This window comes from Mobula birostris, chromosome 12 (assembly GCF_030028105.1).
Source record: "Mobula birostris isolate sMobBir1 chromosome 12, sMobBir1.hap1, whole genome shotgun sequence".
Lineage (NCBI taxonomy): Eukaryota > Metazoa > Chordata > Chondrichthyes > Myliobatiformes > Myliobatidae > Mobula > Mobula birostris.
Window position 1 is genome coordinate 47,283,941 of NC_092381.1, and position 25,632 is coordinate 47,309,572.

A 25,632-nucleotide genomic window follows, 5' to 3' on the forward strand; every position below is an offset into this window, starting at 1 on the left:
AGCCCCCAAGAAAGACCGTGATCTGCAGTAAAACAGAAACTAATCGATCACCTGACAATTCAACATACCACAGGCTCTGTCTCTCTAACAACAGCGAGAGGGGAGACATAACGAAACAACTCGCTGATTTACAGTGTTAAAGTCTGTCATGCCGCTTTTTTTCTTTCAAGTTCTCCAACCAGAGAATTGGCAACAAACTCCCCACCAACAAGAGAGAGAGCATGTGATTTTCCGAGTTCAGAGCATCTGACAGCTGATCTGCTGTTCCCAATGTCCTGTTCTCTCCTGTGACATTTCATTTGGTGGCACCGGCTTAGAATCAGCCAATCCACAGGGCAGCAAAGCCTCAGAACCCCTAAGGCGTGCTCATCTTCTAGACCATGAAAAGTATCCGGTTGTGAGGCCCCAGGAGCAGGTCCCACCACCACAAAGAACTGAAGTCTGAGTGTAACTCCAGGCCAACTGAACCCTATTTACCATGAAAAGGAAAAAGAGGGACCTCAAAGGTAGAAAATGGGCTGTTTTCATTGATGAAGTCGAAGGAGTTACTATTGAGCACCATTCGCCTAGCCATAGAAGAGAGAATGGTAGTAGATGGAGTGTATTCTGCCTGGAGGTCCATGACCATAAAAAAGTATCAACAAAGCGAGCTTTCAAAAGAAGGAGCTTTTTTATGGAGTGCCAGATTGCAAGGTCCTTGAAGATAAACCTATCAAATTTGCAGGGAATGGAGAGTCGGAGGGTGCAGATATTAGGGCTGCAAAAGCTAGATGTGATTACAGAAAGGTGGAACAGTGAGACATGAAAAGGTTTGAAAATGAGTGTTATAATTTAAAATTAGACATGATGTTAACCAGGATCGTGGTGCAAGTTAGCTCAGAGGCATCCTAGCTGTCAACTTGTGTGGATATCAGCTGGCTTAATCGTCTACAATCATAGGCTGCACAAGTGAAATAGAATGGCACCTTAACAACTGGCAGCCAAAGAAGCCCGAATGTATTATGTGTGCCTTGCTGAAAATAGCTAGCTATGCTCTAAAATAAGCGAAGCTTGTTAAGGGATTGTGTGCATACGTGTCTGAACTGCTTTTGGTTATTGGAAATACAAGAGACTGCAGATGATGGAAGCTGGAGCAATAAAAATCTACTGGAAGAACTGATGGGTCAACCAGCATCTGTGAAGGCAAAGGGACTGTCAAGATTTTGGGTCAACGCTATCAGACTGAATATTTAAAGGGAGGTTGGCTAGTATGTAAAATTGAGAGGAAAGGGTGAGACGAGGGCTAATAAGTTATAGGTGGAATGTGATGAAGGGGTGGGGCGCTAAGCTCCATTTTCCCCATGCCACATTAATGTCACTTCCACATTGAACACTGGTTGTCTTACTATTTATAAGCATTTCAGATTGTCCACCTGTCATCTAGGTATTTTAAACATGTTAAATAATTCCTTGAGTTTTGTATTTGAAAGGCGAAGTCCAAGTTGTCTGAGTTGCACAACGAGGAAAGCACAAACAATCAACTCAGGTGGCAGAGTCAACTGCCACCTCTTGTCAATGGCAGTGCTGAGCACTGTGATCTCAACAACAGTGTTGGCGAGTCCAGTGAGCAGAAGGAAAATACAGAGAGGCAAAGTCCGTTGGAGAAAGAAGAAACCATTATTGAGCCTGTGGTAAGACATTTTCAATCACTTCAAATCAGCTGTATTTGAAATAATTTTGTTCATAAATATAAACTGCACTATTTTGTGAATTCCCTGGCCTTCAGTTTCAAGCAGTTAGTACAACCGATAAGTGACATTTCAAAGGCCAGTCAAGTTTATTTTCTGCTCTCTACATCAAGGAGTTAAAAATTGGAGTGGAAAACTTAACTTTGAAAGAAATCACATGGTTGCAAATGATAGTCTGCACAGTATGCATTGTAAGAAAAGGTTTGTGGCCCTTTGCAATTACTTGGTTCTCTGCATTAAACACTCATAAAATGTGGTCTGATCTTCATCTAAGTCAGCGGTCCCCAACCACTGTACCGCGGACTGGTACCGGGCCACAAAGCATGTGCTACCGGGCCGTGAGGAAACGATACGAGTCAGCTGCACCTTTCCTCACTCCCTGTCACGCACCATTGAACATGAACATAGGGTTGCCAACTGTCCTGTATTAGCCAGAACATCCTGTATATTGGGCTAAATTGGTTTGTCCCATACGGGACTGCCCTTGTCCCATATTTCCCCCGCTAAGGTAGAGCGTTCCTGTGAAACCTTTCATGCTGAAATGGCGTAAAGCGCAGAAGCGATTACTGTACCATTAACTTATATGGGAAAAATTTTTGAGCGTTCCCAGACCCAAAAAATAACCTACTAAATAACACATAAAACAAAATAACACTAACATATAGTAAAAGCAGGAATAATATGATAAATACACAGCCTATATAAAGTAAAAGTAATGTATATACAGTGTAGTCGGGAAGATGAAGGCAAAACCGATTTATGGAAAAAAATCGGCAGATACGCAAGGCTTCATGGTCATGGTAGTCTTTTTGTGGTAAAGTGTCCCAGGATTTGACTGCTTCTTTTGTCCCTTATTTGGGACTGAGAAAGTTGGCAACCCTAACTGTAAAAGACATGTTGAGGTGAGTTTAACCCTACTTGAACACCCCCCAGTTGGCCGGTCGGCAAGAATATTGTCAGTATTAAACCGGTCTGCGGTGCAAAAAAGGTTGGGGACCCCGATCTAAGTCACAATAACAGACAAACACAATCTGCCTAAACTAATAACACACAAATTTTTCATGTCTTTGTTGAACACATTGTTTAATCACTCACAGTGTAGGCTGGAAAAAGTATGTGAATCCTTGTATTTAATAGCTGGTAGAACCTCCGTTAGCAGCAATAACCTCCACAAATATTTCCTGTAGCCACTGATCAGACTTGCACAATGGCAAGGAGGAATTTTAGACCATTCTTTCATATAAAACTGTTTCAGTTCATCAATATTTCTGGAATACCTTGCATGAACAGCCCTCTTTAGATCATGCCACAGCAGCTCAATTGGGTCAAGGTCTGGATTCTGATTTGGCCATTCCAAAACACACATTTTCTTCTTTTTTCAACCATCCTGTAATTGATTTACTCTTGTGTTTCGGATCATCGATTTGTTGCACCTTCCAACTTCTATTAAGCATCACGTGATGGACCGCTACCTGGACATTTTCCTGTAAAATATCCTGATGCAATATTGAATTCATTGTTCCCTCAACGTTTGCAAGCTGTCCAGGCCCTGAGGCAGCAAAGCAGCCTCCAACCATGATGCTTCTTCCACCATGCTTCACAGTTGGAATGAAGTTTTGGTGTTGGTGTGCAGTGCCCTTTTTTCTCCAAACATAGTGGTGTGCATTTCTGCCAAGAAGTTCAACTTTTGTCTCATGTATCCACAGAGCATTGTCCCAGAAGCGTTGTTGAACATCCAGGTAGTCTTTTGCAAACTTGAGACGTGCAAGCTATTTTTTTTTTGGAGAGGGGTGGTTTCCTCCCATGAACACCATTCTTATTCAGTATTTTTGTTATAGTGGACACATGAACAGAGACTTCAGAGAAGTTCTTGAGATTTCTGCAGGTCCCTTACTATTGCCTTTGGATTCTTTTTCTCCTCCTTCAGCATTGCACATTGTGCTCTTGGTGTGTTTTTTGCAGGATGCCCACTTCTAAGGAGAGTAGTACTGAATTTCTTCCATTTGTAGACAATTTCTCTTACTGTGTACTGATAAATACTCAGGTCTTTTAGGAGTGTTATTGTAGCCTTTTCTAGCTTCGTGCATCTCTACGGTGGTCCTAGGGTCCTCTGAAAGTTGTTTTGATTGAGGCATGGTGCACATAAACAGATCTTTCTTGAGAAGAGCAGGCTCTGTCAGTAACCTGACTTTGTGTGTGTTTTTATTTATAGGGCAGGGAACCTGGTAATTCCAAAGGGTTCACAAACTTTATCTTGCAACCTTACTTGTCACACAAAATAATGTTGATAGGCTGATCAATTCCTAGCTGGTTGTCCTAGGTACAGGGGCTCTGGGAACTGAACCACATATCCCAGGTGGGACACTTCGTTATTTTCGGATTTTGAGATTTGCTTCTAATTTGCCAGAATCCCAACTTGATTAATGCTTCAGAATTCCATAAACAGTGTTTAACAGAAATAGGAACAAAATATCCTAGTCCCATCTCTCCATTTCCCATATAAAAATAAAAAGGTGCTGCAATTAATTTGCAAATCTGGCACATTCTGTGGAGAGGGAAACAGCATTAACATTTCAGGAAAGTGACCCTTCATCAGAACTGGAGAAGTGAGAAAAGTGTGTGTTTAAGTTCCAGAGAGAGAGAGAGAGAGAGAGAGAGAGAACACAAGAAGTATCCTTGTTCGTAATTGTAAGGAGCAAAATTGTGTATGTCACAAATGCTTTCAGAGCCATCTATTTAATAGTTATGACATCAGCTAAGGAAAGAGATGTGGCAATGGAAGGATGCTTTTGATCAACACCTTACTGAAAACAAAGAAGGAAACTGAAACCATTGAGGGTCAGCCAAGTAAAAGATACTGATAGAAATCCCACTGGAGAACAGTTTCTAGAAGACAAGTGGCACTGACTTGAACAATAATTGAAAATCAAATGATTAAAATCAATTCAATTGAAGTCTATTGGCTATGTTTGTTCATCCTAACTATTAATGTTATAATTCAGGAAGTTGGAGCCGTAATGCATTTCAATTTGGTGCTTACAATGAGTTATTTGTGCCTTGTTTATTTTGTAGATCTTTTTCCTCATGCCTGGTTAAACTTCCCCCTTTGCAATCAAGTAGTTGTTGATGATAGTACTACATAAGCACTTATCACTCTTTATATGATGGGTATTTATCCATTTATTTTCATTGAGCCTTTTCAGTTTTCAGCAGTGCATTTGTGTGAATATTGTTTCCAGGTCAACAACAGCATTGCTGAACCCACCCTTAGCACAACACCGATGATGAAGACAGAACAGACTGAAATTCAGCAACCCAGTCTTGCAGAAAAGGTGAGTTTGGTTATGGACATTTTCTTGCATAGTGCATGAATGTTGATTAAAATTACTGTTTAGGTTTTTGGGCTGGGGTGTGATTGTTGGAATTGTCTCTCTCTCCAGGCTTGATTCAATCATTAAATGGAAGTTTTGCTTTCGGACAGAAGTATCAGTTTAGTTCTTAATTTAGCTCTCTCTCATATTCCTATATAGTCATTTGAAATATTCTGATTTTGCTAAGTGCTATGTCTTACAGTTCTGATAAATTTTATACAGTTTGGAAGTACTGGTTGAATTTGAAAGGGATTTGAAAGAAATCGAGATGCAAGCCAACACTTTATTGTCAGTTAAACACTGTAGTGCCACGCACTGATATATAGTTGAACACCAACAATTTTAGGATAGGTTGTTTCCTTTTATACTTTTACAAACATGTTTCAGATGGTCAAGGCATATTATTTAGCTGAAATTAAATTGGGAATATGAAAATTCTCTGCATTTTTTATTGCTTAGCTTTAATATAGTTGATGCAATTTGGTTTTTAATTTTGAAGTATTTTTTATTTATCAAAATTGCTTTTAAAATGTTTTGAATATTGTCGATTTCTACTGAAAATATTTGGCTTAAATGTTTGATAGTCATCTGATGAAGGTGTCTTTGCAATCAAAAGCATAAATATCTGGAAAGAAATATCCAAAATTTAACCAGTATGTACTCTTATACATAAATACATATTTTTAATTTTTGTAGGAAGATCCTTTTGATATGAAACCTAGTGAATACCCCAACAATATCACAGACCCCAACCTAGACTTCTTTCAAACAGATCCGTTCACTGGAAGTAAGTTCACTTTTTTGATCTCCTTTTGAAACTTAATATTTTCTTTACATAGAGCTGGGACCTTTTTCAGCAGATGTATGAAATAAAAACATCTGAGCTTCCTGCACCATGGCCAAATCAAACTTCTAATAAAAGAGAAATTAAAATAGAATTTCATTTGTTGTAGTACAAAATGCTGCAAAATAAACCAGTGCTAAAGAGGTCATATATGATGGAAGAATATAGTATTAATGGTAAGACTCTTGGCAGTGTGGAGGATCAGAGGGATCTTGGGGTCCGAATCCATAGGGCACTCAAAGCTGTTGCGCAGGTTGACGCTGTGGTTAAGAAGGCATATGGTGCATTGGCCTTCATCAATTGTGGGATTGAGTTTAGGAGCCCAGAGGTAATGTTGCAGCTATATAGGACCCTGGTCAGACCCCTCTTGGAGTACTGTGCTCAGTTCTGGTTGCCTCACTACAGGAAGAATGTGGAAACTATCGAAAGGTTGCAGAGGAAATTTACAAGGATGTTGCTTGGATTGGGGAGCATGCCTTATGAGAATAGGTTGAGTGAACTCGGCCTTTTCTCCTTGGAGGGATGGAGGATGAGAGTTGACCTGATAGAGGTGTACAAGATGATGAGAAGCATTGATCGTGTGGATAGTCAGAGGCTTCTTCCCAGGGCTGAAATGCCTAGCATGAAAGGGGACAGTTTTGAGGTGCTTGGAAGTAGGTACAGAGGAGATGTCAGGGGTAAGTTTTTTTTACGCAGGGAGTGGTGAGTGCATGGAATGGGCTGCCAGTAATGGCGGTGGAGGCGGATACGATAGGGTTTTCTGGATACATACATGGAGCTAAGAAAAATAGAGGACTATGGGTAACCCTAGGTAATTTCTAAGGTAAGGACATGTTCGGCACAGCTTTGTGGGCCGAAGGGCCTGTATTGTGCTGTAGGTTTTCTTTGTTTCTAAAGCTTGCATTTTGAATTTCCAATTAAACATACTACTACAGATTCCAAAATAATTGGTGCTTAAGATAGTTAATAATCATTTATTTATTGACTTAGGATGCAATTATATTTCACCAATCAATTAGTTTCAAAGCACTTGAGACCATCCTAACTTAATGATTTTTATAATTCGTTCGTTGGCTGTTTATGATATAGGCAAGACCAATGTTTATTGAACATTACTAATGGCCCACTGAACCACTTCAAAAGACAATTAGAGTTAAGTACATTATGTAGATCTGGTTTCGTGTATGGATCTCTGGCATATTTCTTCCTCTGACATAATTGAACCAAATAATCAAAACAGTCCGGTAGTTTCATGGCCAATGTAACTGATTAGGCTTAATTGATTACTTGAATTTAAAATTTTCAGCTCATTATTGAAATTCAATTCATGTCAGTATTAAAAGTAATTCCAATCTTTTTCAAGCCAACCTTTAAGATTTATAACAACTTGGTGGAAAAAAAAACATGTATTTTACCCATTGTGCGTGGTGGATTCTCTTGCTGCAAGGTCCTGACACTTTTTCTCCCCCACTTTACTTTTGATACTGAACATCTTCTCAGAGTTAAGAGGCAGTTAATAGACAGTCATAATCCCTAGTCTTTATTGCTGTCATGTGGAGTTTGCTCTGGAGGACTATATCTTGAATTATGTGGTTCTACCATTTTGATTTTCTCCAGTAATTCAAAATCCCCAATCATAGTTGACCTGTGCTTCACATTTGGGTTATGAAACTTTCCCTCACAGAATTCACAAATGATCCCCCAAGAATTTGACCTATTGAATAAAATTCACTCTCACTGAATATATGTTACAAATCAATACAAAATTATCTTTTTCTGCACATACTTGACCCATGCATTGATGCTGCTACTGTGTGTTACGGAAATAATGACACAGACTGAGGAATCCAATAACCTCCCCCCTACCCCCACCCCCACCAAACTTGTAATATAGTGGTCACTGTTTTGGCACATGATAAGGAAACATGACTTGCAAAATAGCTCTAAGGTACTGCAAGGCAATGATAGTGTAGAAATGATAAAACAGTAAGATAGAAGTTGCCAGAGAAATAAGATAGATAAATCTTCTATAATGTGACTAATAAATAAACTGAATGAAACAGCTTTTTGTGAATGTTCATATGTACATAGATACTCCGGCAATGTAATACAACCCTTTCAGGTGGCCACTCTGAATAAAAGGTGTATCATATTTGATAATCACACTAACTCAATACATATGACAAGGAACCATTGTTCATTGTTCATAAGGAGCTGTTCAGCAATCAACTAAGCTTGTAAGCTCCGTTAGTACTTCCACAATGTGCATTTCAAATAGCACCTGTGGCAACACTGCTGTAGCCTCCTTTCAGAAGGTACAGCTTACCTGCTGTGAGCAATCTTTTGGCACAAAAGCTGATTGCAAGTGCCAAAAGCACTGAGGAACCTGAACCCAATTAGAGTGCAGAACACTGAGTGCGCAACAGTTCACACTCTCAAAACAAAATTCAACTTGCGATCTCATTGCCAGTATCCAGTATTTCTGCTCATCTGCCTTGCTTCGTATCCGCTCCCCTTAATCTCTCTCTCTCTCTCTCTCTCTTTCCTCCGACAATTGTCTCCATCCCCTCCATTTTTCACTTTCTCATTTGTCTTCCTTTACCCTCTCCACAAGCCCTACCCTTCCACCTTGCCTCATCTTTCCTTTTCCACTCCTTTCCCAATTCAGAATCAGTCATTTCACATTCTTTGCTAAAGTAAAGAAAATATTAAATATTAACTATATAATACACAAAAAAAGCAGCAATAGTTTTCAGCTAAGGAACATGGTTGCACAATGAAACACACATGTCCCTGTGTAATTGTTGTTGATCTATTCTTGAAAAAGTTATTCTTTAAACATCATTTAATTTAATTATTTTTTTTCCCTAGATGATCCCTTTAAGGATGATCTATTTGGGAAGGTTGACATTGCAGGTAAGGAAAAAAAAAATTGCAAGTTACTTCCACCTGAAGCTGTTTCACTGAACGTGCACTAGGACAGACAATGTGACATTGCAGTTAGCATTGCTGCCTTGAAGCTTTTGTTGTGGGGTCATGCATGGTGTAATGAGAGATAAACAGTTTTAGTTGAGGCATGGCAATTTTATTTAATGCTTAACGTGATGTTTATTGGCATCAAACTGCTTATCTATTCTTATAATAAGATCAGTTCAAGTATATAATGTTCTGATTTTTATTATTTACAATCATGATAACACACTTGTCAGGAAAATTCAAATGTTAAATTTCTGCTACACCAGCCCTATACACATTTTTGATGGAGTAAAAGCTCCTAGGGCACTTTAGAGAAGAATATTGATTCAAGCCGCACATGAAAATTCAGGACAGGTGACCAAAACCTGGCCATGGTCTAGGCTTTAAGGAGCACCTTAAATGATGAGAAATGGGTAGACTGGTGGAGTGATTTAGGGTAGAGACTCCAGATGATGGGGCCCTGGCAAGTGAAGGCACCAGCACAGGTGGTGGAGTAATTAAAATTAAGCTGCAAATGATGCCAGTATTTGAACTGCACAGCTACCTCAAAGCTATTGGAACGGGAGGAGAGTACAAAGGCTGGAAGAAATGACAGCACAGAGAAAGTAGAATGTAAGCGTAACAATTTTAAAACTGAGTTACTGCAGAGAAACCGTTATAGATCAGCAGATATTCAGTGACTGGCGAACAGGATGAGCATATAAGCATGTGAAGGCCAGCCTGAATTAGCATTGCATAGAAATAATGTAAATGCTGTCAGTGCTCTTCTGCACTCAAGGGAATGAAAGGTTAGGTATGTGTCATGTGCATTACTTAGGAGGAAAGACCTGATATTTGCTTAGATCTCCATTGGAGTGAGCTAATCAGGTACTCGCTGTATACAAAAACATCATTTCAAACTTCACATATCATGAACTAATAAAAAATTGAGAGAGAACAGTGAGGAATTTCCTGCTCTATCTCCACCATTTTTAAGTCTCATTCTGTAGCCAGTATTCGAAATTGGTGTCAGAAATATTGGTGTCTGTCAATTCATATTCATATTTTAACCTTATAGTAAAAGTGATTCATTGTATTCCCTGTGTGTCTCATTTACACATCATGCAATGGCCACATCTGCTGTGGAAAGAAATGCGCATGTGCTGTGCAAGTAAATGATGTTTATTATTACAGTGTTTATTAAACTAAGGAGGGAGAGCAAAAGTGCAGAAGACAAGGATGGGAGAGTAATCATTCTAGTTTAACAGCTTGCCAGTTTAAGAACTTACCAGTTCATCTGCAAATCTAGCTATGAAATGTTATGCTAGTAATTGGATGTGATCTGGAAATTAAAAAAAATTACTGGCTTTCATAACTTTAAAAGGTGATGTTCTCAAAGGAGGATAAAATTGTTCAGACTGAATTTTTAAGAACTACTTTTTCTTGTTTGTGAAACTTCATTCATTCTGTGGTGGATTTTTTGCAGTATAAACAGCCCCTGATCCTCTCAAAAACACTTACTGGTGTTCCACTTGGAACTTGGAACTTGGACAACTACAGGTTATGACATTCAAATGGGTGGAACCTGCTCACTGGGTATAAACGTTTGCAATTTTTGCTGAGCTCTCTTAGTTACAACGGGAAGCTTGAAAATCCAAAAACTGTACATACTGAAAATATGAAATTAAAACCAGAAACTGCTGGGAACACTCAGTTGGTTTAAAGCACCTGTTTAAAGAGAAGCTGAGAGAATATCTCTGATCATAGACCCTGAACCAGAATGTCATGAAGCTGTTTGTTTGAATACATTTAGCCTACATTTGGAGGAATTTTGTCTTACATATCTGGGCTTAATAATTATTTCTAGTGAGCTCAGACCTAACTGATAATTACAGTAGGCATCATCTCTGCTATAACTTGTTTTTTGATTGTGCTATAATTTTTGTTATGGTGTTTTGCAGATCCTTTTGGAGGTGATCCTTTTAAAGGCACAGACCCTTTTGCTGATGCCTCTGATAACTTCTTTCAGCAGTCTGCAAATGACCCGTTTACAGCCACAGAGGGTGATCTTTTCAATAATGCATTAACCAATACTAATGTGGAATCAGTAAGTATGGGAAATATTATGTATTCAGTTGCCATTATTGTTAAACAAAATACAAAGAAACCAATCTAAAGTTGATAAGGCAGCCAGCATAATAGTATGGAATGAAGTGATTACCACTGCAAACCTTGCTGGGCTGTAAATTCCAGTTAATAATGAAACAGAAGAGCAGAAGAATCTTTATCAGAGTAAGTTCCACCCATAATACAGTGTCTTTAAAAAAAAAGCTGGATCTAAGTCTTAAATCCAAGGAGTTACTTATTGATTACATTATGGGACTATCAATTGCCGGAAGAACTGAGAGTTTAGATGTTGTTGCCAAAACTGGGGCATTTGAATTTAGTTGATGTAACCTTGAGTCAATAATATTAGCCAGAAGCCACTGGATCAGTAGTTCAATCGTTCCATGTAATATCAGAGAATATATATAACATACAACCCGAAATTCTTGTTCTTCGCAGACATCCACAAAAAACAGAAGAGTACCTCAAAAAATAAGTAGCAATAACAATGTTAGAACCCCGAAGCGCCCCCCACTCCTCCTCCCATGTACAAGCAGCAGCAAAGCACCGACCGCTCCCCCTCCCCCACCCCCACTTAATTCAGCATAATGCAGCAGCAGCCTCCACCCACCAAGAAGCAATAGCAAAGCCCCCGAGAAACCATGATCTGCAGTACAACGAAAACTAATTGTTCACCCAACAATTTGACATGCCACAGGTTCTCTCTCTTCCTGATAAAGGGGCACAGAGGTGTTACACAGCGAGAGAGGAGACAGAAACAAAACAACTCGCTGATTTACGATGTTAACGTCTGCCGCATTGCTTTATTTCCCCAAGTAACAAGCTCGTCCCCACCAACAAAAAGAGAGAGAGTGATCCAAGTAGAGAGCCCCCAAAGCTGATCCACTGTTCCTGATATTCTGTTTAATCCAGTGACGTTTCAATTGGTGTTCCTGGCTTATAATCAGCTTGTTCCCAGGGCCACAAAGTCTTGGAACCCTGAAGGCATACTCATCTTCTAGGCCCTGTCCTTGCGATATGATAAAACAGCTGAGAGCAGGTACCAACATTATAAAGAACCGAAGATTGAGTGTAGCTCCAGGTCAGAGTCTTTGACAGAACCCCATCCACCTTGAAAAGGGAAAAAGAGAGACATTAAATATAGAAATTAAACTGTTTCTGCAGAGAGCTCAAAGTCGTCGCTGACTAGTGCCATCATAACTCTGCCCCCCCCCCCCCCCACACACACACACATTTTAAAAACTAACTGGTTGATCAATATTCCTTGGGGAAAGAAAGCTGCTGTTCTTACCAAGACTGATCCTTGTGACTTCAAAGCAGACCTAACAGAGCAAACTGTTTTGCTCAAGGGCAATTAGCGATGGGCATTAATTGTTGTTTTTAACAACAAATGCCACATCCTGAAAATGAATATGTTTTGAAACAGTTCCGTAGAACATGGCCTAGAAATTTGTTTCAGGAATATTGTTCATTTTGAGAGTCTGTTGTTGCAAAATTCAGTGAGGCCTGAGGCCTGGACAAAGAGTGGCCCTTGCACACTTCCTTTTGCATGCTGACCTATTACCAAGCATACAAAGGCAACTCTAGGACTTGGCGCCAGGTCTAAGAAAGTGATGGTTAATTCACAGCCTCAGCCAAAGTCAAATTGGAATGAGGGAGGCAGGAAATTAGATTGATGCGTGGAAGTCCACTGTAAAGAGGTGAGCAAAGGCATCTACCTGAGCAAGGTTCCCAACCCCAGGCTGAGGTCTGTTTGGAGCTGTTGAGTCTGTGGTCAAAGTCACTGGAGAAACACTGAACCTGGTGATATAGAAGTCTTTATTCATCAAAACAAGCTCAAAAGTACATCACATTTTATGTCCTTGAAATGAATAGGTGATTCAATACAGTTACAAAAGTATCATTTACTTCAATACTTTGCCTTGACAATGTTTCCTCTGAATTGCATGACCCATGAACTCTTGATTTGAGCCAAAATTAAAAGAGCACTGAAATTTTTTGGATACGTGCTATTGAATGGTAAGATCTTCAATGGAGTAATCTTTCTCCTGGAAATTTTTCTCTTCCATGCTCAGTCCACAAATTTAGTGTGTATTATATTTCGAAAAAATAAGTAGGATTGATACAGTGTCTTTGGTTTTCCCGGATATCCGCTAACTCATCACAGGCAGGGCCGTACGTACAACAGGAGCATAAATTATAAGATCATCGGTTCAACTCAGTGGCACTTTTTGAATGGTATCAAGAATCCAAGAGGAACTTCTGTTTTCCTTTGATTGTAAAACTTCCTTATTTTTGGGAGATACCTGAAATCCCTCTTCGGATGTTTTGTGATCATTGGTACAGTGTGCAAAAATCTTGGGCACATATATATAGCTAGGGTGCCTAAGAGTTTTGCACAGTACTGTAGTAATTTTATGTATTGCACTGCACTGTTGCCTCAAAAAAAGATTTCATGACATATGAGTGATCATAAACCTGATTCTGATGTGGGTCTCTATTGTGAACTGAGAGTGGAAATGGGGCAGGGAGAGGGAAATCATGGCTGGAAATAGGGGAAGGGGGTGGAATTAAATTGAATTGACTTCATTTCTTATATCCTTCACATACATGAGGAGTAAAAATCTTTACATTTGTCTAAATGTGCGATCATAGTCATTTATAATAATTTATAATAAATAGGATCAGAGAGACATTCTATAATGATCAATAATCCAATTGTTTGGAATCAATTGACCTTTGCCTTATGTCTTTGGGCTGGGTGTCTGAAGGTCTGCACCCATGGCTATTAAATATTTTTATGGACTAAGTTCCAATGTCTTGATTCTGCGTATCCTGAACAAATTGGGATTTCTTTTACATAGTAATATATACATCAATATAAAACATCTGATTTTTCAGTTTTCTGAATTTTCACTGTATATAAAACAAAGTTTAGAGTTATGTTTATATACATTTGATTTTAGACAGAAGCAATAAATGCCAATGATCCATTTGTTCCTGGTGGTGGTACAGTCTCATCCACTGCTGATGCAGGTGAGAAATTTAGGTTAACAATGATTAATACTGTTATATCAGCCTTCTGTTGTTTACAGAAATTAACTAATTAGGTATTCATGTCGTCATTCACATGTCGCCATTCCTTTGCACTCACTGTTACTGCCCTTTTTAGTGCTCCACCTTTCCAGTTTATCTGTATCTCTAGCCTTTCCATGAGTTGTCCCAAATTTTCTGTAAACCAATTCCCACTGTCTTTCATAAGCAGTCACTCAGGACCAAGGATGCCTGCTTCTATTCATGTTCTGTGGGTTCTGATGATGCTAATGTGAAAATTTTGTTATCTTCCTCCGAGCAGGAGATGCAAGGGTGATGGGGTAGGTAGTTTATGAAATGGTGTGTACCTTCCTTGGGCTTTCTTGGTCTCCTAATATAAATTCCTGGCATAATTTACAATTACTATTTAACTATTTATGGTTTTATTACTATTTAACTATTTATGGTTTTATTACTATTTAATTATTTATGGTGCAACTGTAACGAAAACCAATTTCCCCCGGGATCAATAAAGTATGACTATGGATTTGAGGTTCCACTCCCGAATGTTCCTCTTTAGATATCCTAGACAAAGTTTTTCCAGGAATTGGGGAGAAATATTACCGTTTTTCCAAGGAGATGTTGAGAAAATCTTTGTCTACCTGGCAAGCTCTTCTCAGGTAGAATTAGACTAGAGTGTTGGTTTTGGGAGTCTGGTGTTGGGCATGTAAACAATGTGCCTGCCCAATCTCTTCCCCATAATGCACTGTTGTCTATTATATTGACTATTAGCCATATGTGACTAATTAGCACCCCACATCTAGTGAATTGAATTTTATTGAGGAATTTAAAAAGAATAATTATAAGATGTTTCACACAAAAACTGGATACGCATGTAGTTGGAACTGGAGGGGTTGAGTTAAAAGGAGAGATTGGGTGGGCAAGCGTTATTTTTCCTAGAGTGTAGGAGGCTGAGGGGTGATCTTATAGAGGTATGTAAAATCCTGAGGGGCACAGATAAGGAAAGTCTAAGATTAGAGGGTTTAAGGTGAGAGGGGAAAGATTTAAAGAGAACCTGTGGGGTGATATTACTCATTAGAGAGTGGCAGATGAGTGGAATGAGCTGCCAGAAGATGAGGTACTGCCACGTGGTTGCTATCTAAGCAATAAAGTTCTTGGTTTTGTTCATAGGAACAATCCACTGCAAAACAAAGCCAACTATTTTGTCCTTGTGCAAGACATTAAATAACCCCAAGTTACTAAACTGTGGTCCTTGCATATGAGGATATTGAGATTTCGAAAAGTGGGCAGAGTATGATACACAGATATTTCTCAAACTGAAACTTATATGTATGGGTGGGGACTTCTCTATGGTTTTAAAAAAGCAAGAACCTTAGAAAATTGTTTGTGAAGTAATTGAAAACCTAGTTTCTGAATGTGTGAGGAAGTTATCTTAGTTCATGTTCCCTGGTCCTCTGTCATATGTACAGCTTATGCAAGATTAAAACAAAATTGTATGTTAATGGAGGGTTTTAACAGTACACCCGTAGTACAAGTTAAGGGGCTTCTGGTATGAGCCAGATAGCCAAAGAATTGGCCAAAGAGAGAGATTTTGAATTGAAGAGGTTGACCAGTGCAAAGTTTGGAGAAGTGTTTCAAGTTTTGAGCCTTGGCACTTGGGTATGGCTTTGAAAAACATAAAAGATGTTCAAGAGGCCAGAATTCAAGTGAAGACTCAACTTGTTTGTTGCTGCTGGTAGAAGCTCAAGATGTCTTGTAAATTGAGGTAGGTGAGACACCTTGAGCTGCTCTTGATCACGTGATGAGGTTGGAGATGAGTTTTCCAGATTGTAAGCGCTCTACCTGGTTTTCATCTTTTTTATCTCTCAGCAGAACGGGGAGTGTCTGTTCTGTGATGCATGGGTCATCACCTCTACATGAGATAAACTAACTGGACCAATGGATTTTCCTTCTGTCACTCTTATTGATTTAAAAACAGAGGAGAGTTTCACAACATGATGGTAGATCTTTCATTAACCACAACCAAATTAATTGCGTTTATCTTTATTGTGTAGAAGTTACTTTCTATGAAGGTTAGAATATGTGGCTAAATAATGTTAATGACAGCCATATGAAATAAGCTACGCAAAATCCCATCCATTGTTGCTCCTGGCAAGCAGGCCTTCCCTCCTCCTTTGCCATGCTCTTCCTATTTCCTAGCCCAAGTGCAAAATGATTTCATATATACATTGCAGTTTTAGCACCCTTTGGGCATTTGAAAACATTTTGTAACCAGTGAAATTCTTTGCAAATAGTCTTTACTGTAACTGCAGCAACATTGCAAAACAATTTACCTATATTAATGTTAATGCACCTTAAGAGATTGTGCATCCAAGTATACTTTGACCGTCAAAAATATCTTTCTTGTGTACTTCTCCCCATGTACATTTAAATATATAATAGTGCCATAACATATGCTCATGAAAGTATGTGATTTCCTGTGAATTAAGTACAACATGGCTTGAGTCCCATTTGCCTTTTTATATTTTATCAGTGAGCACATATCCAATATTTTCCCACATTTGAGGCGCCTGTCAGAAATCTTTTCAGAATAGTTTGCACTGTGTTCTAGACTATGTTTGCTAATGTGATTGCAGTTCAACGTAGCTGCTATGATTGACATTAGTTATCTGAAATGGGCATCAAAAGAATTGTTTTTGTAATGATACTGATATCACATCCTTTCTGTGTTTCAGTTACTGATCCTTTTGTCTCAGTATTTGGAAATGATTCATTTGGAAGTGGATTTGCAAATTTTAATACACTATCACAGGTAATTGTGAATATATCATGGAACATTTTAGTACTTATTTTAAATCCTTTAAGATTCAGAAAATTGGCTAGATAGAATGTTGAATAAGTTTAATAGATAGTAGTAAGTTCCCTTTCTGTTCACATTTGAAGTATTTTTAATTAAATATTACACTTTCAGTAGCCTATCTTATTTAAGAACTACAACATTAATAATCATGAAATAATTTATATTTAGAAAATCTCTCAAATTAAAGTTATAACAAGTTAGAGACTCATTCTAATACAGCATTCTAAAAAAGTCCTAGCTGTGCTTTGTTAGGAATGAACATATCCTTTTGAATAATTTGTGAAAATAACTTAATACTAAAGGTCTTATAAGTGCTGAATAAAGAATAGGACAAGTCAAATGTAGAATATAAACATAAAATTGGCTTCTTTTATCCTTGATCACATTCCTCAGTTGCTTCTGCCTCTTAGCTCCTGTACACCCTAGAGATTTTTCTGTTATAGAGGCTGAACAGTGATTGTAACAATATGAGAGTAATATAGGTTAAGCTTTTCTTTTACATACAGAGATTGCAAGCTGCGTGTGGAGAGTGCCGTAACTTAGCCTGAAAACAATTAAATAAAACTTTATCATGTGCCTCAGAAATTTCGCAAACTAATTCTTTTGAAACACATTGACTCCTTATAATTATTTTGCTCGCAAAAATTCCACAAAATCAACGTTGTTCACAAAAGCTGTATTAATAGTTGATTGGTGATTAAAAAGAAAACAGTTTGATTTGGTAGCTGGAATTATAACTACAAAAGAAGTTGCAAACGAGAAAATGGCAGATGCTGGAAATCCGAGCAACTCACACAAAATGCTAGAAGAACTCAGCAAGCCAAGCAGCATCTATAGGGAAAGAGTAAACAGTCGTCATTTCGGTCCAAGTCCTTTCAGCAGAACTGGGGGGAAGAAATTTGGAAGTCAGAGTAAGAAGGTAGGGGAAGGAGAACAAGAAATACTAGGTGATCAGTGAAACTGGGAGAAGGGAAGGGTGAAATAAAGAGCTGGGAAGTCAATTGGTGAAAGAGATAAAGGGCTGGAGAAGGGGGAATCTGTAGGAGAGGATGGAAAGCCATCGAAGAAAGGGAAGGAGGAGGAGCACCAGAGGGAGGTGATGGGTAGGTAAGGAGCTAAAGTGAGAGAAGGAAATGGGAATGGGGAATGCTGAAGGAGAGGTGGGGGAGCAATTACCGGAAGTTCGACTAAATCAATGTTCATGCCATCAGGTCGGAGGCAGCCCAGATGGAATATAAGGTGTTGTTCCTCCAACCTGAGTGTGGCCTCAACACAGCAATCCATAGCCACCTCTACTGTGGGTACTCTCGAACTTCTGGTAATTGTCCACTCCCTACCTTCTCCTTCACCATTCCCCATTCCCATTTCCCTCTCTCTCCTTGGAACCAGAGTGCCAGAACAGTTCATAGAGAGGTTGTTGATTGGGCAAAATTGCGGTCAACAGGATGAGTTGCAACATAAAAGGCAGACAAAATCGAAAAGGATGAACACAGGACTGAAGATGTTATATTTGAATGCCCGCAGGATATGGAATAAGGTAGATGAACTTGCAGCACAGTTGCAGATTGGCAGGTATGATGTTGTAGGCATCACTGAATAATGGCCGAAAGAAGATTACAGCTGGGAGCTTAATGTCTAAGCATACACATTGTATTGAATGGACAGGCAGGAAGGCAGAAGGGGTCGTGTGGCTCTGTTGGTAAAACAAAAATAGGATCATTAGAAATAGGTGACATAGGGGTGGAAGGTATTGAACTATTGTGGATAGAGCCAAGGAATTGCAAGGGTAAAAACATCCGATGGGAGTTGCATGCAGAACCCCCCCCCCCCAAACAGTAGTAAGGATGTGGCCTACAAGTTACAATAGGAGATAGAAAATTCATGCCAAAAGGGCAATGTTACAATAGTCAATACAGACCCAAAGCCATCAAGCACACTTCAAATGTCAAGCCATTCAATTCTGGAATCATTTTTGTGAACTTCCATTGAATCCTCGCCTCTTTCAGCACATCTTTTCTAAGATAAACCCTGCTCACAATACTCCAAGTGAGGCTTCACCAGTGCTTTATAAAGTCTCAATATTACAGCCTTGCTTTTATATTCTAGTCCTCTTGAAATGAATGCTAACATTGCATTTGCCTTCCTCACCACAAACTCAACCTGCAAGTTAACCTTTGGGAAATTCTGCACAAGGACTCCCAACTCCCTTTGTACCTCAGTTTTTTTGTATTTTCTCTCTGTTTAAAAACTTGTCAACCCTTTCACTTCTTCTACCAAAGGGTGTGACCCCTCTATCTATCTTCATATCGTCTGCAAACTTTGCAACAAAGCCATCAATTCTATCATCCAAATCATTGACATATAACGTAAAAAGAAACGGTTCCAACACAGACCCCTGTGGAACACCAATATTCATCAGCAACTTGCCAAAAGAGGCTCCCTGTATTCCCACTCTTTACCTCCTGCCAATCAGCCACTGCTTTATCCATGCCAGAATCTTTCTTGTAATACCATGGGCTCGTAGCTCGCAGCCTCGTGTGGCACCTTGTCAAAGGCCTTCTGAAAATCCAAGAACACAAACATCAACCTTTCTGTATGCAATAGGCTTGATACTGTACATGTTAAAGCATTTGAGTAGATGGGGAAAGTCACTTTAGACATCCATGGTGTCCATTCACTTCAACTTGGATGCTCCAAAGTCATAGACTCTGAATTACTCCCAGTGCCATGTGCTAATCAAGGCAGGAATAAGATGAAGGTACTGATGAATGCGTGGTTGAGGAAGTGGTGCAAAAAAGGGGCAGGGTTTCAGGTTTCTGTATCATTGGGATCTCTCCTGGAGAAGGTATTACCTGTACAAAGGGGACAGGTTACACCTGAACCTGAGTAGGACCAAAATCCTTGTGGGCAGATTTGCCAGAGCTGTTGGGGAGGGTTTAAACTCATTTGGCAGGGGAATGGGAACCAGAGTGATAGGGCAAAATTGCAGCTAGTGGGATGAGTTGAAGTGTAACATGGGGCCAAAATCAAAAGGGTTATGTATACAGGACTGAAGGTGTTATATTTGAATGTACGCAGTATACAGAATAAGGTAGGTGTTCTTGTAGCACAGTTAAAGATTGACAGGTAAGACATTGTGGGCTGAGATGTGGCTGATAAAAGATATTTGGGAGCCTAACATCTGAGGAAAAACCTTGTATTGAAAAGAAAGGCAGGTGGCGTTGGGTGTAAGGTAGCTCAGTTGGTAAAAAAAAACACTAATTCCTTAGAAAGAGGTGACACAAGATTAGAAAATGTAGAGTCCTTGTGGGTAGAGTTAAGACACTAGAAGGGTAAAAAGATTCAGATGGGAATTATATACAGGCCTCCCAACAGCAGACAGGATATAAATTTCAGTAAGAAATAGAAAAAGCATATAATAATGTTGAAATCGCCATGGGGAATTTAAATATGTTGGTAGATTGGGGAGATCAGTTTGGTGCTGAATCCTAAGAGAGGGAATTTGTAAACTTCCCACAAGATAGTTTTTAGAGCAGCTTGTGGTTGAGCCACTAGGGGAAAGGTGATTTGGGATTGGATGTTGTGTAATTAATCATATTTGATTAGGAAGTTTAAAGTAAAGGGGAAACCTTGCCTGACAAATCTGTTGGAATTCTTTGAAGAAACAACAAGCAGGATAGACAAAGGAGAGTTAGTGATTATCATTTACTTGGATTTTCAGAAGACCTTTTTATAAGATGCCGCACATGAGACTGCTTAACAAGATGAGAGGCGATGGTATTACAGGAAAGGTACTAACATGGATAGAAGATTTGCTGATTGGCAAGAAGCGAAGAGTTGAATAAAGAGGGCTTATTCTGGTTAGCTGCCAGTGACAAATGGTGTTCCGGAGGGGTTGATATGAGGACCACTTCTTTGCATATCAATGATTTGGATGACGGAATTGATGGCTTTGTAGCCAAGTTTGCAGACAATACAAAGACATGGAAGGGTAGGTGGTGTTGAGAAAGCAGGGAATCTGCAGAAGGACTTAAATGACATTCACCAACTCTTCCTTTGTCTATTCTGCCTGTTATTTCCTCAAAGAATTCCAATGGATTTGAGGTGATTTCCCCATAAGGAAACCATGCTGACTTTGCCCTACTTTTATCATGTGGCTTCAAGTACCCTGAAACCTTATCCTTAATAATGGACTCCATCTTCCGAACCACTTAAGTCAGGCCTATTATTTCCTTTCTTCTGCCACCCTCCCTTCTTGAAGAGTGAATGACATTTGTGATTTTCCAGTCCTTCGAACCATTCCAGAATCTAGAGACTCTTGAAAGATCATTACAAGTGCTGCCAAGATCTCTTCAGCTACCTCTTTCAGAACCCTGGGGTGTAGTCCATCTGGTCTAGATTTATCTACCTTCAGACCTTTCAGTTTCCCAAGCACCTTCTCCTTAGTAATAGCAACTACACTCACTTCTGCCCCCTGACGTTCTTGAATTTCTGGCATACTGTTGGTGCCTTCCACAGTGAAGACTGATGCAAAATACTTCAGTTCATCTGCCATTTCTTTGTGCCCCATTACTACCTCTCCAGAGTCATTTTCCAGCAGTCCGATATGCGCTCTCACCTTCTTGTACACTATGTATCTGAAAAAAATTTAAGGTATCCTCTGATATTTATGGCTAGCTTACCTTCATATTTCATCTTTTCTCTCCTAATGCCCCCTCTTGTTTTTATGCTGTCTTTGACTTTGTAAGCTATGGTTGCCTCATCCTCCCTGTAGAATACTACATCGTTGGGGTGTATCTATCCTGTGCCTCATGAATTGACCCAGAAACTCCAGCCATTGCCGTTCTGTCATGTTCCCTTCCAATCAATTTTGGCCAGCTCTTCTCTCATGCCTCTGTAATTCCCTTTACTCCACTGTAAGGCTGATACATCTAATGTAATCTTTTCCCTCTCAAACTGCAGGGTGAATTCTATCATATTATGATCACTGTCTCCCAAGGGTTTCTTTAATCAAATCTGTTTCATTATGCAACCCCCAATCCAGAATTGCCTTTCCCCTAGTGAACTCCACCACAAGCCGCTCTTAAAAAACCATTTTGTAGGCATTCTACAAATTCCCTCTTGGGATCCAGCACCAACCTGATTTCCCAATCTACCCCCATGACTATCGTAACATTGCCCTATTACAGATAAGAACTAAGTTGCAGATATGCTACAAACCCATAATCGCAGAATGAATTTTAAAAACTCAGCCAGGGGAAGGAAAGTGACAACTTTCAAAGCTTTCCAAAGAATGTAAGGTTCATTAGATGCATTTTCCTGTCTGTGGCAATTAAAAAAGCAAAGTATAAGTGAGTTAGGTTGATGTAAATGGAAGGCTGACAAACACGGCCTCTGGCCAGTACTTAAAAGTATTGCTTCAGGTAGTTAGCATCAATTACAGATGAACATTTTTTTTGCATGGTAGCATGAAGGTATGTTGTGATCATCAAATTCTTCGGTCATTGCGGTTTCTGGTACATTACATCCAAAGCTTGTTTAGACATAATTTTTGCATCACTGGTAACTTTTTTTTTCTTTCTATTTTCAACTTGTATTTCTGCCTTTAGTCCAATCATGCAGATCCCTTCATTTCTGCTCCGGGAGCAGATTCTGAAAAGGAAGCCTTTGGAAAAAATATATTCACAGATGATCCCTCAAAAAACGAAGAGTTGCCTCCAGCATTACCGCCGAAAATTGGTACACCAACAAGACCCCCTCCTCCACCACCTGGTATGTGAATATGAGTGTTTCAGAAGTGGTACAGTTTTGTTTTAAGGTCTACTATTACTTCCCTTCATTATGAACATAAGAGTTAATCAGACTTCCTTTCATCATTGTGGGATAATTCCTTTAATTTACATTGAAGAAGGATCTCATTATGACCAAAGGAAGTTTTAATTCAAATTTAGGTTTGAATTTTATCTTGTTTGAAAGTTAACCATTTCAACTTAAGATATTGAAAATTCTAATAGGAAAAATGTTTGATATTTGTGTTTTTAAATGTAGGTAAAAGACTCTCCCTTGTAAAGTCAGAATCATCCGACTCCTTCAAGTCAAATGATCCTTTCCATCCATTTAACTCAGGTGATTCATTCCATAAAGAGAAACAGCTTGATCCATTTGCTCCTACCTCTCCAAGTAAAGTTGTTGGAGACAATCCAAATTTTGCAAACTTCAACACTGTAAGTATGGTTTGTTTAAGTTGTTAATTTCCTTAATGTGGACAATAAAAACATATGGATTGTTAATATATTTTGTTTTGCATATATAGCAGCATGCAGTTCTGCAATAGTTTTTGAAACTAAATGTAGTGTCACAGTGTGAATTATTATCCATAGCAGCCAAAGTGTACATTATTTATCTTGTCAGTATTGCCAGAGAACAGAAATTATTCAAAAGCCTGGTGGACAGATTAAAGTGCAAACTGGAGCTGATCAGCTCAGGCCACATTTGAAAATCTTTTTTTTGAACCCATGAGATATATTTTCAAAGGGCTGTTCTGGGGTAATGGAGAAATTTTGGGGTAGGCTGCTGGGAAAATCAAGAAAGGTTGTATATTTCATTGTAACTCCCAATGAAATTGGCAAAAAAATGTCAGTGGCTCTAAAGGGAGGACTTTTCATTGGGTATTCTATTATTAAGGAAAATACTAATGAAAATATTAACACCTTTGGAAGAGGTGAGATGAGACTCTTGTTCCCTGTTGCTGAATATTTAACCACTAAGTAATTCAACCAGAAGTATTTGAATTCGTAATTTTGAAAAGGTGTAAACTCCAGTAGCCATTCAATCCTAAAAAAACCATCAACTAATAGAGAAAGGTGACTGTTTCTTGTATATTTGCCTCAAGATGTTGTCTGCAGAATGTATTTGTTACCAGTAAATGATATCTATTTTTAATAAGTAAATTAAATTGATACTCAGATTCCTTAAAGGCAACCAAAGAATGTTATTAACATATTGATATTGTTCCTGTTGTAAGTACAAAATATATTGGCAATTTTTTTTTTTCTGTTCTCTATAAGAACAATGTGTAGTTTCCTGTTCGGCTCTGTTCTTAATGTTTCAGTATCCCAGTGAAGAAGACCAGATAGAATGGGCCAAAAGGGAAAGTGAACGAGCAGAGGAGGAGCGACTAGCTAGATTAAACCAACAAGAACAAGAGGACTTGGAACTGGCTATAGCACTTAGTAAATCTGAAATATCTGAAGCATGACGTGCTCCCTCACTGGTCATCTTAACTCACCTAACCAATACTGTTCTTACTAATATTTTCCATAAAAGCTACCTAAAATAAATTTGAAAATACTGAAGACTCTTGACGACTTGACATGAAATTGTTTGTTAATGAGAGATCAGTGTGATGAACCTGTTAATTCAGAACTATTAAATAATCTTTATCCTGTATATTAAACAAAAGCAAAATACAAACTAAGTACTGAAAGCAAATCTGTTAAGTGCAGTCAATTCAATTCTAATAATACTATTTTGCTTTATTGGGTAATGGAGCCTCTCATCTCAGCAGCTTCTTGTTTAAATAATATTGTTCAATAGAATATGTCATTGAACAGCTGTATATATTACACCTACTTAGTTACAAAGTAGAGTTAAATAATCATAAACTTTGAGTGTAGCACATTAACTGTTTCTGTAACCACCAGTTGCGGGCAATATATAACTGTATAGAGCATACGTTTCAGGTTACCTGCTGAAACCGCTGCTGTAAGTTAAACACGCACTGCTGAACTTTTTACTGGCTTTATTTTTTTAAACTTATCCATTTATAAATTTTAAGTGACATTCCTTTTATGTTCATGCTGACTGGATGAATAAATAAAAAAATTAAATTGTAAGCTTATATAGAGTTATTCTGCTGAATCCATTGCGATACGGTATCATGAATCCATTCAGCTGTCTGTCTCAGTGGTGCAGGTTCTCAAACACACAGTCAGTCAAGAAATCCACAACTTGGTTTCCCTTTTTTTTTGTCCATCTGACAGAAGTCTTTATTTGAAATAACTTTTGTTCATACACTTTTCAGCCCTATTCCTTGTACTTCGCAGCCTATTTTACATCTCCCCATATTACATATTCTCTTCTGCTAACTTGCAATATTTTTTGCATTGGTGTTCAACTAATTAAGATTGTAACTGTTTATTTTGCAGTGTCATTTTTTTTAATATAGCATATTATGCCACTTTTTTGCACTCTCACTTTTCTATGATCTCTACATGTTTCTTCTTCCATATTTGTGCAGCTTATTTTCATTTTTATCATTATTCTGAACATGAAAGCATTTTCTCATGTCATAGTGTTGTTTACTACCTGTTCACTTCTTTGTTAAACTTGCAAATATAATTTCCAATATAATAGAAATACACCTGAAAGAGTTACTTCGTATTTTCTAGTCTCAAATTAATTTCATGAGGACAACCTCTGAAATCATGCTTATCCCATTCTTTATTGAGAACTTCTTATCAATAATTATTGTTCTTCCTTTAACAGGCAACTAACTCCCTATTTTTATAAATGCTGTCTTTTTGACCTTTCACTTTCTTCAGTGAGAGATCATCTATTTTAATACCAACAGCTGTTGTCCTGGGTTTTGATATCTAATGATACTTTCAAGTTTATTGATTAACAGTTTTGACA

At 38.5% G+C, this 25,632-nt stretch overlaps 1 protein-coding gene across 3 annotated transcripts in view; it reads left to right on the forward strand.

Annotated features, from left to right (window-relative positions):
- eps15 (epidermal growth factor receptor pathway substrate 15) overlaps positions 1-24,829 on the forward strand; it is a 137,758-nt gene extending 112,929 nt beyond the window's left edge. For 2 of the 3 annotated variants that reach the window (XM_072273754.1, XM_072273755.1), the window contains 10 exons: positions 1,470-1,670; positions 4,967-5,059; positions 5,795-5,885; positions 8,814-8,858; positions 10,859-11,004; positions 13,991-14,060; positions 16,814-16,890; positions 22,548-22,710; positions 22,987-23,162; positions 24,050-24,829. In XM_072273754.1, coding sequence (XP_072129855.1) covers positions 1,470-1,670; positions 4,967-5,059; positions 5,795-5,885; positions 8,814-8,858; positions 10,859-11,004; positions 13,991-14,060; positions 16,814-16,890; positions 22,548-22,710; positions 22,987-23,162; positions 24,050-24,196 — 1,209 coding nt within the window. In that variant the 3' untranslated portion in view covers positions 24,197-24,829. The remainder of the gene's footprint in view (positions 1-1,469; positions 1,671-4,966; positions 5,060-5,794; positions 5,886-8,813; positions 8,859-10,858; positions 11,005-13,990; positions 14,061-16,813; positions 16,891-22,547; positions 22,711-22,986; positions 23,163-24,049) is intronic. The other variant, XM_072273756.1, reaches the window with a different exon arrangement.
- Positions 24,830-25,632: the final 803 nt, after the last annotated feature.